This window comes from Balaenoptera ricei, chromosome 2, assembly GCF_028023285.1.
Source record: "Balaenoptera ricei isolate mBalRic1 chromosome 2, mBalRic1.hap2, whole genome shotgun sequence".
Taxonomy (NCBI): Eukaryota; Metazoa; Chordata; class Mammalia; order Artiodactyla; family Balaenopteridae; genus Balaenoptera; species Balaenoptera ricei.
In genome coordinates, this window is record NC_082640.1 from 14077150 (window position 1) to 14094797 (window position 17648).

The window sequence follows — 17648 nt, forward strand, 5'->3', positions numbered from 1 at the left end:
ATATATACCACATCTTCTTTATCCATTCATCTGTCAATGGACATTTAGGGTGTTTCCACATCTTGGCTATTGTGACTAGTGCTGCTATGAACGTAGGGGTGCATGTATATTTTTGAATTATACAGTTTCGTCTGGATATATTCTCAGGAGTGGGAATGCTGGATCATATGGTAATTCTAGTTTTAGTTTTCTGAGGAACCTCTATACTGTTTTCCACAGTGGCTGTATCAACTTACATTCTCACCAACAGTGTAGGAGGGTTCCCTTTTCTCTACACCCTCACCAGCATTTGTTATTTGTAGACTTTTTAATGATGGTCATTCTGACTGGTGTGAGGTGGTACCTCACTGTAGTTTTGATTTGCAGTTCTCTAATAATTAGTGATTTGAGCATCTTTTCACGTACCTAGTGGCCACCTGTATTTCTTCTTTGAAGAAATGTCTCTTTAGGTCTTCTGCCCATTTTTCAATTAAGAGAATTTAAAAGAAACAAAAATCTTTTCCATGGGACTTCTCTGGTGGTCCAGTGGCTAAGACTCCATGCTTCCAACGCAGGGGGCCCAGGTTCAATCCCTGGTCAGGGATTTACATCCCACATGCCACAACTAAAGGTCCCGCATACCGCAACTAAAAGATCCCACACGCCGCAACTAAAGATCCAGCAGGCTGCAATGAAGATCCCGCATACCGCAACTAAGACACAGCGCAGCCAAAAGAATAAATAAATATTAAAAAATATATATTTTCCATTCCCCAAAAGTAATCTAAAATGGACTTCATAAATCCACATACTAAAAGCTCAGGAAATAAAGCCTGTTCCTATACTGGCTGCTAAATATGGACTGATTTTTAAAATTAATCACTACATGAGTTATTCCCAAACTTTTATTTTTTATTTTATTTATATTTTTTTGGCCACACAGCATGTGGGATCTTAATTCCCCCACCAGGGATCGAATCCGTGCCCCCTGCAGTGGAAGCATGGAGTCTTAACCACTGGACCACCAGGGAAGTCTCGCCGAACTTTTATTTTTAATTGTTGTCTATTATGTTGAATGTTTTGTTTTAGGATAATTTATGCTTTTGAAATTTTATGCTCAAAAAAAACATATAAGTACAAGTTTTGTATCAATTTACACTGCCTCCAAAAATTTAGTAACACGTGTTAAGAACAATAATAATGTTCACCATTTTTGCCCTGAAATCAGACTCCATGGAACTGTGCCCACTTCATAGTAAATACTCAATACATAATAGCTATTAATTATCATTAGTTACTATTCTAAGGAAATTACATTTATGTTTGTTGAATGCATAAAACGTTCTTTACAGCACCACATATTATAAAACAATTTGGAAACAATGTGTCTGAAATTGGAGAAACATTAAATAAAATACTAACATTTGATAGGATATAATGCAGCCATTTCAATGTTGCTAGTGGTCTATATCATCTTACCAAAATTATCAAAAAACAATGTTAAAAAAAAAAAAAAAAACAATGTTACATTTAAACTGTGATTTAAAAAAATTATGCAACAAATAGGTACATGGATAAAAACTGAAAAGAAACATGAACAAAACAAAAATAGAATATGTTATTTAAAAAAACATTTAAGTAACTCTTTAAGAAACAGCCACTAGAATACTGAGAATGATGGCTACTGCTTTTTTTTCCCCCTCTTGAAACACAGACAGTGAAAAAATGCTATCATTCATTAAATCCTTACTAGTATTTCAGGCACTGCACTAAATTTATCTAATCAGCTCTTTTAATCCTAATGACAAATCCAAGGGTAGGTAACCAACAGAAGTATTTTAAACAAAATGCAACTGAATAAGACACTAGAACCAGGGTCCACCTACTGGACTCTGGTAAATACACTCAATTATTAGAATTATCTCTATTACAATAAATATAAACATAGACACTATCCCAACAAAAGTTACTTTAATAATATTTGGGTACCTAAGTTTTTAACTTACAAGGTATTCCCAATTTCACTTCTGTACAATGACAGAAACATACTTACCATGTCACATGGAAAGCCTGTCGACATCCATGTTTATTACATGTCATGCAAGCACCAGTGGCTGCTTTGCTTTCTCTTCCTTGTTCATCACAAATGTAGCAAGTCTTAGAGTAAAGAAACAAAACAAAATTGAAATGAAAACAAAAACTTTACGAGTGCTTCACACAAATATGGATTTTATAGTTATCTTCAGAAGTCAAGATCAGGTTTACTATCTAACCTACTCCAAATCATGAATTCGTTTTTTTTCTGACTGTAATCTAATTTTTACAAACAATACAAACATGAAAACATCAATACAGACATAAACAGTCCTAGTACGATTTCACAAGGCAGTGTTTCCTTAGACTCAAAAACCCCATAAGATAGGAAGAATCTTCACAGGAACTGAGGCCAGGGGGCATGACACAGCCTACCCCACCTCAGTATTAATATACTCCTCCTCACCAATATTTAACTGATTCCTGTAAAAAGGTGTAAAAAGAGATTTGTCTTTCTTTTCTGCTGGAAGTAAGCATAAATAAAGGAGGTTGATACAGGAAGTTGGGACTTAGAGGTGAAGGACAGTCCTAAATGAGCGAGCAAGGTTTAGGTCATTCCAACTGTCCACAAGAATCCCACATGACCTATCATTCAGCCCTGCCAAGCTGACATAATAGGCCTGGGAGGAAGACACTTTAGGAGATCAGAGATGTCCCCAAGAGGTACTGGCCAATGAACACTCACTCCCAGCAACTTTGACATCTATCTGGTCCTTCTCCCAGTTGAAAATAGCTGATAGACAGTACCACTTTTTCATGAAAGACTAAATTATAAAAATGGTCATCTACAAGTGTATAAGGAATAAAATTATCAACTGACTGTAAGTTGAGTATACAAAAATTAATGCCTAACTACATATACTCAGATGATACAATTCTAAAAAGAAACCAATTTCTGAACAGTAACAAGGTATAACCTAGCAAACTTCAACAGGACCACATGTATTTTTAAACTTGGAGAAGTTTCCCCCACTATGCACTGTGGTGCCAAATAACACCATTCAACAATATTGATAAGAACGCAGTTTCCAAAAAAGCCTAATATATAGTAAAGTCAGGTAAATGAATTTCAACTCCTCTGCTGAAAGACATGGATTCAGACTGAACTGAATTACAAAAATTATTTTATATCTCTAAAAAGTAAAATCCTTAGTTACAACAAAACTAACCTAGACACACTGAATAAGAGCATCTCTAGAGACCTCCCTCGTGGTCCAGTGGCTGAGAATCCAGCTTCCAAGGCAGGGGACGTGAGTTCGATCCCTGGTTGGGGAACTAAAATCCCACGTGCCACAGGGCAACTAAGCCCACGTGCCACAGCTACTGAGCCTGCGCGCTCTACAGCCCGCGCCATAACTAGAGAGAAGCCTGCACGCCACAACTAGAGAGAAGCCCAAACACTGCAACAAAGAGCCCACGTGCTGCAACAAAACTAAGCCCGCATGCTGCAACTACTGAGCCCGCGCACTCTAGAGTCCATGTGCCACAGCTAGAGAGAAGCTCACTCGCCACAACAAAAGATCCCACGTGCCGCAACTTAGACCTGATGCAGCCAAATTAATTAATTTTTTAAAAGAGCATCTCTAACTGTTCAAATTACCAGAAGGCAGTATCAAACAATTACAATGGAAGCATTTAACATACATCTTTTAGCCTATAAATGACCAATAAAATTTTAAAAAGAAAAGTACAGAGCAGATTGAAACAGTAACTTTTTTAAAATTTATTTATTTAATTTATTTTTAGCTGCGTTGGGTCTTCGGTGCTGCGCACGGACTTTCTCTTGTTGCAGTGAGCGGGGGTTACTCTTCATTGTGGTGCACAGGCTTCTCATTGCAGTGGCTTCTCTTGTTGAGCACGGGGGCTCTAGGTGCATGGGCTTCAGTAGTTGTGGCACGCGGGCTCAGCAGTTGTGGCTCATGGGCTCTAGAGCGCAGGCTCAGTACTTGTGGCACATGGGTTTAGCTGCTCCGTGGCATGTGGGATCTTCCCGGACCAGGGCTCCAACCCGTGTCCCCTGTATTGGCAGGCAGACTCCCAACCACTGCACCACCAGAGAAGTCCCGAAACAATAACATTTTAAATGGCAAAATTCAGGGAAAATATGCAAATAGGCCTCAAAGAATATCTCAGTAACTTCCAAGAGCTGACAGTGAAAAGACACCATCATTTGACCACTCAGTAAAACTAAAATAATGACAGATTTTTTTTTTTTTTAAAGAAGTTAGGCCTTCCAGACTTCTGAAATAGCAGAGTGAAGAGGTCCACGGATCCTCTCCTCAGTAAATTAACCATTTCATAGGTGAAAAAGAACCATTTAAAGTCTCTGTATAGAATAAGCTACAAGGATATATGGTACAACACAGGGAATATAGCAAATATTTTATAATAACTATAAATGGAATATAACCTTTAAGAATTATGAGTTACTATATTGTAAATCTGTAACTTATATGGTACTGTTTATCAATTACACTTCAATAAAGTAAAATAAAAATGATAAAGTCTCTGAAAATTGTCCTAAAGACATGCAGAAAACAGAATATTTTACCCAAGACAATCTACTAAATCTCAATAAGAACAGTGAGAGCCAGTGGCATTTGAGCCATGATCTGCCCCCATCACCACCACCACCCCCACATACTGCTTCCTGTGATGGAAGTTCCTTTCTGGGTGGCGCTGTCAAGAAGATGAGGGCTCCCTCTCTCCACAGATCCTAGTCTAAGGCTACAATTTTACCCGAGGAGGGCCAGGTCTCCAGTTACTCTCATACTACTACTCATCCTGGTAGCTCCCACTCGTAGCCTCCCACTCTAAAAACAGGCCAAGATTCCTGGGGCCCTATCATTCCTTCCCCAGATTGCTAGCAGAATGGAAGTTCCATGCTAGGAGGGATAATCTGGGCTACTATACCCTTCCCTCCTTCCAGCACCCTGTCAGAGTACACGTGCCTCTTCAGGAGAAGCAGAGTGTTGTCACCATCCCCAGCTCCAGAGCACTAGTGCAGAGGTTCTGTCTCTACAAGGAGAAGGAAGACTCATTCTCTAGAGTGGCTATAGTATCTAAAATGTCTAATTTTTAGGAACTTCCCTGGTGGTCCAGTGGTAAAGAAACCACCTTCCAATGTAGGGGACGTGGGTTCGATCCCTGGTGGAAGAACTAAGACCCCACATGCCGCAGGGCAATTAAGCCCACGTGCCACAACTATTGAGCTCACATGCCTCAACGGGAGAGCCCACGTGCCGCAAACTACAGAGCACACGCATCACAACTAGATAGAGAGAAAGAAAAAAAAAAACCCAGCACGCCACAATTAGAGACAAGCCTGCGCGCCGCAACTAGTAAGAAACCTGAGCAGACCACGTGCCTTAATGAAAAAGATCCCACGTGCCTCCACAAAGATCCCGTGTGCCGCAACTAAGGCCCAACACAGCCAAAAAAATAAATAAAATAAAATAAAATGTCTGATTTTCAACAAAAAATTATAAGACATGCAAAGAAAGAGAAAAGTATGACCCATTCATAAGAAAAAAAAAAGCAGGCATCGATAACCGTCTTTGCAGGGAATCAAGATGTTGGACTTAGGAGACCAAAACCAACCAAATAGAAATTTTCAAGTTTAAAACTCACTAAAAGGGCTCAACAGTAGATTTGAGTTGGCAGTAGGGAAAGAATCAACTTTAAAAATAGATCAATAGAGATTATACAATCTAAGGAACAGATTTTTTAGATTATACTACCTAAAGAACAGTTTCAGAGAAACGTGGTATGCCATTAACTGCATTAACAGATGTATAATGAGAAAATCAGGAGAGGAAAGAAAAGGATAGAAACTGTACCTGAAGAAATAATGGCTGAAAACTTCCCAAATGTGATGAAAAACAATAACCTACACAACCAAAAAGCTCAACAAACACCATACAGGATAAACACAAAGAGATGCACACTCAAAATGATGAAAGGCAAAATAAAGAGAAAATCTCGAAAGCGAAATGGGGAAAATGGATCATCACATACAAGTAAACCTGAGGTTTCATTAGAAATAAAATAGGGGACAGAAAGCAGTGGAATAACATTCAAAATGCTGAAAGAACAAAACTATCAGCCAAGAATCCTATATCCAGAAGAGCTATATTGCAGAAATAATGGCAAAATAACAACATTCTCAGGCCCAAAAAAACTGAGATACTTTGTTGCTCCAAACCTCACTAACAAGAACTACAAAAAGAAATTCCTCAGGCTAAAATTAAGTGACACTAGACAGTAATTGCAATCCACACAAAAAAACAAAGAGTTCCCATCACTTATACCTCAATACAGCTGAAATTTTAAAAAATAAATATATAGACCAATTAAAAAACAAAGAGGGGCTTCCCTGGTGGCGCAGTGGTTGAGAATCTGCCTACCAATGCAGGGGACACAGGTTCGAGCCCTGGTCTGGGAGGATCCCACATGCCGCGGAGCAACTAGGCCCGTGAGCCACAATTGCTGAGCCTGCGTGTCTGGAGCCTGTGCTCCGCAACAAGAGAGGCCGCGACAGTGAGAGGCCCGCGCACCGCGATGAAGAGTGGTCCCCACTTGCCGCAACTAGAGAAAGCCCTCGTGCAGAAACGAAGACCCAACACAGCCATAAATAAATAAATAAATAAATAAATAAATAAATAAATAAATAAAATTAAAAAAACAAAGAAAGTTCTGACAAAGGTAATTATATACGAAATGATAAAAGATAGTATGATGAGATATTTCTTTCTCATTCTCTTAATTTAAAAAGCAATCACATAAAACAATGTTCATAAATTGTACTGTTGGGACTATAACATACAGAAATGTAATGTATGTGACAATGACAACACAATGAAAGAGAGTGGGAATAAAGTTATTTTGGAGTAAGGAAATAACACAAGATGGTAACTGGAACCCATAGGAAGAAATGAAGAGAAATAAAAATGGTAAACAGGAAAAGACACACTCTATAAATATATCTGTGGTCTTCATCTCTTAGCTTCTTTAAAAAAATATAAGATTATATAAAGCAATAATTTTAACTATTTTGGGGCTTGTAGTATATATAGAGACATGATATCTATAATAATAATAGCACAAAGGTGGGGAGGAAAGAAATAAAATGAATGTTATAAATTTTCTATATCTTACTGGAGTTAAGTAGATTCTGGTAAGTTAAGATGAATATTGTAAGCCCTAGAGCAACCACTAAGAAAATAACCCAAGAAAATATAATGTAAAAATCATGAAAGGAATGAAAACGGTACACCAGAAAACATCCACTTATAAGCATAAAAGAAGGTAGTGTACAAAGAGAAAAACAAAGTAGTCACAAGACAAAGAAAACAAAGTAAGGGACGTCCCTGGTGGCGCAGTGGTTGAGAATCTGACTGCCAATGCAGGGGACACGGGTTCAATCCCTGGTCTGGGAAGATCCCACATGCCGCAGAGCAACTAAGCCTGTGCGCCACAACTACTGAGCCTGCACTCTAAAGCCCGCGAGCCACAACTACTGAAGCTCATGCACCTAGAGCCTGCGCTCTGCAACAAGAGAAGCCACCGCAATGAGAAACTCACGCACCCCAACAAACAGTAGCCCCTGTTGGCCGCAAGTATAGAAAGCCCACGCACAACAACAAAGACCCAGCACAGCCGAAAAAACAAAAACAAAAAATTGCTATTAAAAAAAAAAAAGTAAGAAAGAAAACAAAGTAAAACGGCAGATGTAAACCCAACCACATTAATAGCACTGAATATGAAAATAATCCAATCAAAAGGCAAAGACTGATTAACTGAATTAAAAAAAAAAGTTCCATATGCCATCTATAAGATGCATACTTTAGATCTGAAGACACAAGTAAGTTAAAAGTAAAACGATGAAAAAAGATATACCATGCAAAAGGCAAGCAAACACAAGGCAATGCATACTTTAGATCTGAAGACACAAGTAAGTTAAAAGGATGAAAAAAGATATACCATGCAAAAGGCAAGCAAACACAAGTGGCTTATTATCAGACAAAAAAATAGACTGTTGAGAGAGATTTTATAATAATAAAACGGCTATAACAATTATAAGCGTATATACATGCAACCAACAAGAGCTTCCAAGACACATGAATCAAAGGAGGAAAAAAGTGATTTGCAAATTTTAAATTGCGCAATAGCTATTGGATCAAGAAGAAAAATTATAAACTAACTTGAGGTTTATTGAGAAAATGATCCCAAACAACAAAATCGCATCTAAATAAAATGTCAAGTATGTGAATAAAGCTATACTCAGAGGCAAATTTACAGCCTGAAAGCTTTCATTTTAAGGGGGAAAAAAGTCACAGTCTGACCTAATATTTTGAATAAAAGAAACAGTGTTCATATCAAAAGGATTCAGGGGCCAAATTCCAACTCTACCTAAAAAGTAGAGAGCTGAAAGAACATCACTCCAAACCTATCAAGAAAAAGCCATTTAAACTATAAAACCCACAACTTTTCTTGAAACTATGAAAGATTTGCACTTGCAAAGGCAACCAAATAGTTTGAATTCCAAGGGCAGACACACTCTCTCCTTCAGCTGCCTAAAAACCACAAGACACTCAGACTATCCACTAACGACTGAGCAAGGGACGAAAATGTGGAGGAAGACATGCAGATAAGAAACCAGCTAAAATGTAAACAAATTGCTAAAGGCTGACTGTGGGCTACTGCAATAGTACAGAACCACTGGAACCAGAGACCGGAGTTCACACTCACTCACAGGCTCCACTCCATGAAGACTTACAAGGAGCTCTTGGGGAAGACTGGAAGCAAGGAGACAAAACAACCAGAAAGAATCTCCCTTGGTGGTGCAGGCATGAAGGAGAGGATCAGGTGCCACTGAGGCAAAGATATGAAATCCCACCTCTTGCCCAGACACTACTCTCAAAAGCCCTGAGTGTCTGGGGGATTGGCAGCAAATCCTGTCACACCCAGGGCATGAGTAAAGACCCATGATGGCTAGGAGGACAAAGGAGAAAATCTTTTACCCCTAAACAAGGGGCAAGAAAAATTCCTGACCCCAGGATTTGTTAATCTATCGGAGATCTTCTAGCACTTGGGGAGAGTCAGGAAGCTGTCTCCCTCCCAAGTCCTTCCACAGATGTAGAGCAAAGTCTGCCAAAAGGAGGAGGCAATGAATTGGTGAAACCCTGAGGCCCAGATATACAGAGCCCACCAAGGACTGAGGCTGCACCAAAACAACCAAGAAATCAAAAGCCCAAAACATCAAATAATAAACAGCAGCAGTCTAGCACTAACAGGTGGGGCAAACGTGTGGTAAAAGGAAGAGCACAGAAAGAAACCAACCTCTGTGGCACCAAATCACCCAATATTCCAGCCCTCAACCTAAACATAAGGTATCATTAGAGGAGGATGAAGGGGCAGGGCCACCCCAATGGGCTCAGGAAACAGATCATCAAGCCACAGAGAGAGGTCACACAATGTTACTTCCACTGCACTTTATTAGCCAAAGCAAGTTACAGAGCAGCCTAGACACAAGAGATGAGGTATTTACTTTTGGTGCGAATGTAAACTGGTGCAGCCACTATGGAGAACAATATGAAGGTTCCTTAAAAAACTAAAAATAGAGTTAACCTATGACCCAGCAATCCCACTCCTGGGCATATATCCAGAGAAAACTATAACTCAAAAAGACACATGCACCCCACTGTTCATATTTACAACAGCCAAGACATGGAAGCAACCTAAATGTCCATTGATATATAAATGGATAAAGAACATGTGTGGGGGGGGTGTATGTGTGTGTGTATACACACACACACACACCACATGGGGGATAAATTTGGAATTGGGGATTAACATATACACACTACTATATATAAAATAGGTAAACAACAAGGACCTACTGTATAGCACAGGGAACTATATTCAATATCTTGTAATAACCTATAATGGAAAAGAATCTGAAAAAGCATATATATGTATGTATGTGTATACAGACATAGATATAACTGAATCACTTTACTATACACCTGAAACCAACACAACTTTGTAAATCAACTATACTTCAAGAAAAAAAAAAATTCTTAAAGCTTTCCACATCTATTCCTTTAGAAAAAAAGATAAAGGGAAGTTGGGCTAGCAATTTCTAAGTTTTCCTCTACCGTTATCCTCTTATAATTCAATGACACCATGTTTTATAGTATTTTTGGTTTGGCTGCTTGGTCTGTTATGATCCTTCCTATACTTATAAATACTTGTTCCTTCATGACCATTCAGTAAATAAAAGCTATTCAAAAAGATAAATCCAGGATATACCCATCATCTGCCAACTACTCTCTATGGAAATTGCAGCCTTCTAAACTAAATGCTTCCTTGACTCTAAAGAACACAAGACCACCCAAAAAAGTTCCCAAATATCTATGTTGCCCCAATCTTCCCATTTCTTAAAAATTATTGAAACGCAATTAAAGGTAACATATGCCACTCACATTTATTAACAAAATGTATATGTTAGTGAAATAAGGAATTGATACGAGAAAATGTGAGAGGTCAAAAAATAAAAACGAGAATCTAATGACAAATGGTACAGAAACTGGCCACTATATATGTAATGACTTGGAAAATTTAACAACATAAGTCAACACAGTGAATTCTCTGCAACTGGATATACTATACAAATAGTTTAGAAATTTTCCTTTTTTTCTTCTAAATCCTACAGTGTTCCAGCCACACAGGATTATTTATTATTATCTGAACTGCCTAGCACCTCCCCTTTGCACCTATTACCCTAATTTATGCTACTTTCTCTGTCTAGAATTATTATTTGATTCTTTCTTCCACAGGTCAAATTTCTTATTATCATGCACAGCCCTTATATCTTTGTGTGCCTTATTCAGTTCCTTAGACAAAAATAATCCCTCCTTTCATTATGTTACATAATACTCCATTCAGGTTTTTTATTATTTATAATCTCTTATTATTTTCATACATTGTAATTATATATTTACTTGACTGTCTAAGTGTCACATGGAGATAAACCCTGTATTTTATGCAACTCTGAACTCTTAGCGTCTAGCACAATGCAAAGCAGGTCCATTTTAAGTGCCCAATACATTTATTAATAATCTCCACATTATCCTTTACTACCACTCATCAAGGACTGATGTATTCCAGGGGAGCTCCTTGGCAGTCCAGTGGTTAGGACTTGGCGCTTTCACTGCCATGATCCAGGTTCAATCCCTGGTCAGGGAACTAAGATCCCACAAGCCGCGTGGTGTGCCCCCACCCCCACCCCCCCCAAAAAAAAAAGATTGATGTCTTCCAAAATGCAACAATCCATTTTCCAACTGTTCCTATCATTTCAGAATTACATGTCCCCTATTAACCATACTGAATATTCATGAACAGAATATTATTCTTTTTAAGGTTAACTATACAAACCAACAACCATAAGAATCCAAGAAACATATAAGGAAAAAAATTTGACAGAGAGATACACCATGTTTCTGGAAGGGGAGATTCAATATTCCAAAAAGATCAATTCTTCCCCAAAATAATACTTCACTGTAGCACCAGTAAAATTAAAATTGTATTGTTACTCTTAATGTTCATCTAAAAAAAGAAATACATGACAGTATTTGTTCTACCATGTACCAAGATGTATTTAAACCCATAATAATTTAAAACAGTGTGGTACTAGAATAAGAATAGAAAGACACATCAATGGAACAGAAAAAATGTCAAGAATACCCAAGAATTTAATAATGATTCAAACAGTATTTCAAATCACTGTGCAAAACATAGATTATTCAATAATAGTGTTGAAAAGAATGACTAAACCACGTGGGAGGGGAAAAATTACACACATATCTCACCATATTCTAAACTTAACTCTAACTGGATAGGAGATTTATATCTAAATTAATTCATTCTTCCTCTATACTCCCTCCCTTACTTCTTGAGTACTTTAGTCTTAAAGCCATGAGCTGGGGCCAAGCATGCTAGCATCTATCCTGGGAAGGAAGGGGCAGGCCAACTCAAGTATCAGAGCCCCAGTAGTGTTGGCGCTCATGAGAGGGTTGGGGGTTGGGGTGGAGGTGGTGTCCAAATGAGTTGTAAGAACCTGAGCAAAGTGAGCAAAGTGAGGGGAGAAGGGGTAGTTCTGGACTGAAGCTGGGTGTCAAACCCCCAAAATGGTTTAAAAAGAAAAAGGCAGACATGCAGGGAAGCAGCAGCAACCCAGAGTGAGGTCTGAGCCTCAACATGGTTAGGCTGGCCTCTGTATTATGGGGTGGCAGCAACAGAAGATTTGTTAATATAAGAGAGAATGATCAAATAAATATATTGAGGATAATGGGAGTCAGGTTTCTCATTGTCTGGCATGAGAGTCATAACACAAAAAGAAAAAAACATTAGAATGAACCCTGTGCTGTTGGATTAGGTTTAGGGAAATTACTAAGAAATTCCTAGGAGTTTATGGTTCGATAAATAAATAGATACATAGACAGGTACAGAAATACATACAGATATGTTTGTATTTAATACATAAATCCATATACTAAATCAGAAGTATCTGTGTGACCTCACCAACTTCAAAATATAAAGAAGACATAGATGTGAATGTGTGTGTATCTCTGCATCTATACACACTGAGAGGGCCTGGAAGTAGCAACATCCTAATAACAATGAGCACACCTAGTGTCCACTTTGGTTTCTAAATACCATTCTCACCGAAAACAAATCAAGGCTCCCTGGAGAAATGTTATTCTAGGGCTAAGACAGGAATGGTTCAAGATATGCCTAGAACATACTGTCATGTCAGAAGTAAAGAAGTGCTCAAACAATGATGGAACCATGTCAGAAGACACAGGAACCAACATGAAGAGGTCCCACTGGCCAAACCTGGGACAATACGAACATCACAATAAGTGACAGTAATGGGGAATGACCCATTAAAATAAAATATTAACATGTAAGTCAATATTAGTCCATACTAATATAAATAACTGGGGAGTGGAGAAAGCTTTTCCTTAAAATGGAATGCCACCTGATGAATGTAAAAGATGGAATTAGAAAACCACCACTTGCCATCAATCTAATAGATTAAGCAAAGAAGCAACAACGAATGCTAAAATTAGTGAGTAAAGGGCACAAGGAACAAGATATTTACATAAAAAGTACTTCCCCACAAAATGCTTACTGATTATAAAGGGAATAAAGATTAAACTCCCAGGGGAGAAATCCTGTAGACACTGCCTTAACTAAGTGATGAAGGTAAAATCACCAGTAATGGGAAAAGCTGAAATCATGTACCACCTGACAGGATGCAATGAGAAGAACATAGCATCGTTTCTGTGATATTCCTGCCAAAAACACATAATCTGAATTTAATCATGTGGAAACATTATAAAAATCCATTCTACAAATAACTGGCTTATACTCTTCAGAAGTATCAAAGTTATGAGAGTCAGAGGAAGACTGAGTAACTATTCAGGAGACTTAAGAGACAAAAAGCAATCTGTGATCTTTTTGCTATGAAAGGGAAAAAAGAAAACATGAATGAAAATTAGGCAAATAATGATGGGGTCTCTGGATTAGACAGTAATAATGCATAAGTGTTAATTTCCTGATTTTGGCTGTATTCTGGTCATGCAGAAGAAAGTCCTTCTTTATAGGAAATACAAACTAAAGCATTCAGAGGTGTCAGTGTTATATGATAAATTACTCTCAGATGGTTTAGGAGAGGAAGAAGTCTTTGTACTATTAATGCAACCTTAAATTAAGTTTGAAATTATTTCAAAATTGAAAGGAAAAAAACAAGTATTTTTAGAAATGAATTTTGAAAGTACTAAAAAAATACTTAGACATTAGTGTAGAGAAAGATTTTCTTTCCATGGCAACAAAGGCAGAAACAATAAAGAGTAGTTGTATAAATTACATAAAAATTTTAAACTTCAAACTAGAAGAAATTAACCTGCTAGAATACCAACAACAATAAAAACCATCAAGACATAATGAAAATTAAAAAGAAAATGTTAAGTTATGGGCAAAAGCATTCACAGCAAGTATATAAGAATAAAGAATAACATCTCCAATATAAAAAACATTTTGTAAGAAAAAATTAAAACATTACAATATTAAATTGAACGAAGAGCTATTCAAGATCAATTAACAAACATGAATAACCTTTTTAAAAAACTTTAAAATATTTAACCTTACTAATATTCAAAGAAAATCATTCAAACACTGTAATATTTTTCACTAAAAAGAATAGCAAAGACTGTTTTAATGGTAATATACAGTGCACTTAACAGGATATAAGATTATGTGCAATCTCACATATAACTAGTGTGATTATTAAATGAGACACTGCATGCTAGAACAACGTCACACAATATATTTACTGAAGCTTCCAAAATGTTCATACTCTTTTACACAAAAATTCAGCTGGTATGTACACGCCAAACACCAAGTGAGGCTCTTCAACAAGAAGGCGTTCCTAAGGCGTTCCTAATAAATTATATTTTATCGAAACTAATAATACTTTGTATTAGATGCTAAATATCCACTAGAAATAATGGCAAAATATAATTTATTAACACAAAATGATGTTCAGGGTTATTAAGTTTCAAAAACAGAACAGTATAAGCACTATGATCCAAACTTTTTACAGTTATATAGTATATGTAAAAATGCACACAAAAAAGATTTTAGATGACTTCTGTCTCGCATTTTCCTATTTTTTTCTCCATATTTTCCATTTTTAAAAAATAAATACTAACGATCTACATTACAAAATGTTTAGTATTTTGAAAACCTTAGAACTGGCTGCAGTGACACTTTCTTCACCAATGGAATAAATCAACAGGTACTTTCAGTTAAAAATGGTAACACTATATTTAAAGACACAGTGGCTAATAAAAAAAAAATCATCCAATAATATGCAAAAGAGAATGAAACAATAATATAAATTAAGAAAAAGATACAGGAAAAAAGTGAACATTAACTAAGGTTTTTAAAAAAGGCAACAATAAAAATCCTATCTCGGGGGAACAAAATAATGTGGAGAGGAGAGATGAGCAAATAATATTCTATGATAGGATTATTTTTAAGACAGGATGTGTAGCATCATACGAATATTATACCAAATAATGATTAATTCAAATTTAATAGATCCTCAATGTCTGAAAGAACATAAAAGTAATTCTTAAAGAACAAATCTAAGGACCTCCCTGGTGGTCCAATGGGTAAGACTCTGCGCTCCCAATGCAGGGGGCTCGGGTTCGATCCCTGGTCGGGGAACCAGGGATGCATTCATGCTGCAACTAAGAGTTCACATGCCACAACAAAGAAGTCTGCATGCCGCAACTAAGAAGTCCACATGCCGCAACTAGAAGATCCCGCATGCTGCAACTAAAGATCCTGTATGCTGCAACGAAGATCCCAAGTGCCACAACTAAGACCTGGTGCAGCCAAAATAATAAATAAATAAATATTTTTTTTAAAAAAAGAACAAATCTATACAGATTAAAATGTTAGAAGCTTAAATACCTAGGTTAATATAAAAGGTAATAAAGTTTTGTGTGTGTTTGTTTTGTACTCCTATGACCTTAGTAACATATTTTAATACTTGTAGTTTACCACAGTAATTACACTTTTTCCAAATCAATGGAGGCATTTAATTTAAATTTTTTAATGAAGGGCTGTAATAAAACAAAATTTAAAAATTCCTTTACACTTCCCAGTTTTAAAACAAAAAAATTATATTCAAACATCAATAAAATAATATCTACTATACCTTATTATAACGATCATGTGGCACAGACTGTAAAACAATTGGTTCCATTGTAGAAACATTGGCAAACTGTACCTCTGGAATATACAGGGCACAAACCACATGAGCCCAACCTAAAAATAAATAAACAAAAATAATGTCATTTTTCCATTTTTCAATAAAGCTTTTTCAAAGATAAATTAAATTATTAACTTTATGAACAGATCCCTTAAATGTCCATTTTAGGAAATATACAACAAAAACATTAACAAATTATCACTACTGACTGATCGTCAAACCACCACTGATAAGACGCTTAGTCGTTTCTCCAGTTAATACACACAGTAACACAAATAAAGGGAAATTTTTTTTTTTTTTTGGCTGTGCCGCAAGGCTTGCCGGATGGATCTCAGTCCCCTGACCAGGGACTGAACCTGGGGCCACAGCAGTGAAAGCCCAGAATCCTAACCACTGGGCCACCAGGGAACTCCCCAAGGGAAATTTTTAATTCAGATGCTGGCACTGACACTTTTCATAAGAGTAAACTGAATAATTCAGATCAATAATTCCTCTGAGAACCACTATAAAAGTATGAAGTTTTGGGACTTCCCTGGTGGTGCAGTGGTTAAGAATCCGCCTGCCAATGCAGGGGACATGGGTTCGAGCCCTGGTCCGGGAGGATCCCATATGCCACGTAGCAACTAAGCCCATGTGCCACATTACTGAGCCTGCACTCTAGAGCCCACAAGCCACAACTACTGAGCCCGTGTGCCACAACTACTGAAGCCCGGTGCGTAGAGCCCATGCTCCGCAACAAGAAGCTCACACACCGCAACGAAGAGTAGCCCCCGCTGGCCGCAGCTAGAGAAAGCCCGTGCACAGCAACAAAGACCCAACACAGCCAAGAATTAATTAATTAATTAATTAATTAATTAATTTTTAAAGTATGAAGTTTTATAGCTGAAAACCTATAATAAAAACTTTAATACTTTAAATCTTAAATGTCAACTTTAAATTTTTAACTGTTATACAAATGTTGACATTTTTAATACTATAACATTCATTGTTCTACTATTTTAATATTTCACTTAAAATATATTAACAATTTATCAATTTAAATATTAATATTAAATGCTGTTTCTTTTAATTTTCAAAATGTGACTAAAGGTATCAAAGAGCTGATGTCATAGTAAGAAATTGCTGGGGCCAAAACCTGAAAAGGATGGAAGTCAAGGGAGTTAAGTACAACTTTTGACCACTTTGCCGCCCAGGGGACATTTGCCTATTTCAAAGAAAGCAGCTGAGAGAGTGGAAGGTACTTCTGACAAACTCAGAGGGCTGAAAGTACAGGGATCTATGTCCACAGACAACTAAGGGAAAAGAAGAACACTAGTAAATCCTTTCCCTCTTTCAGCTGCAACACTGAGGGGCTGCAAGCCAGGAATGACAATAAACTAAAAGTACATAGGCCCGCCCAGAGACTGCAGCTGGGCTTTGATCATCTCAAACTCTGAAATTTGACTCACATAACCCTAAATTACAAGTGCCCCCAGACACCAGACAGAAGCTAATATACATCCTCTTTAGAGGAAAACAATGTCATTTTGGCTACAAATAATTTCTAATACTAGTTCATTACCATTTTCGGCACAATGAAAAATACTAAACACATGAGAGTCAAGACAACATGAATGAAAACCAGCAGAAACATGAAGATCAAAACATATTTGTATTTTGTAGTTTCAGATATGGACGTTTATAAAAAGTATGCTTATTATGTTCAAATACACACAACACAAAATTT

The 17648-nt window shown here is 37.1% G+C and overlaps 1 protein-coding gene across 10 annotated transcripts in view; it reads right to left on the reverse strand.

Annotated features, from left to right (window-relative positions):
* Positions 1-17648, reverse strand: part of MLLT10 (MLLT10 histone lysine methyltransferase DOT1L cofactor) — a 252759-nt gene that overhangs the window by 142439 nt on the left and 92672 nt on the right. For all 10 annotated transcript variants that reach the window (XM_059911217.1, XM_059911207.1, XM_059911201.1 and 7 more), the window contains 2 exons: positions 15869-15978; positions 2033-2136 (listed from right to left, as the gene is read on the reverse strand). In XM_059911217.1, the coding sequence (XP_059767200.1) occupies positions 2033-2136; positions 15869-15978 (214 nt within the window). The remainder of the gene's footprint in view (positions 1-2032; positions 2137-15868; positions 15979-17648) is intronic.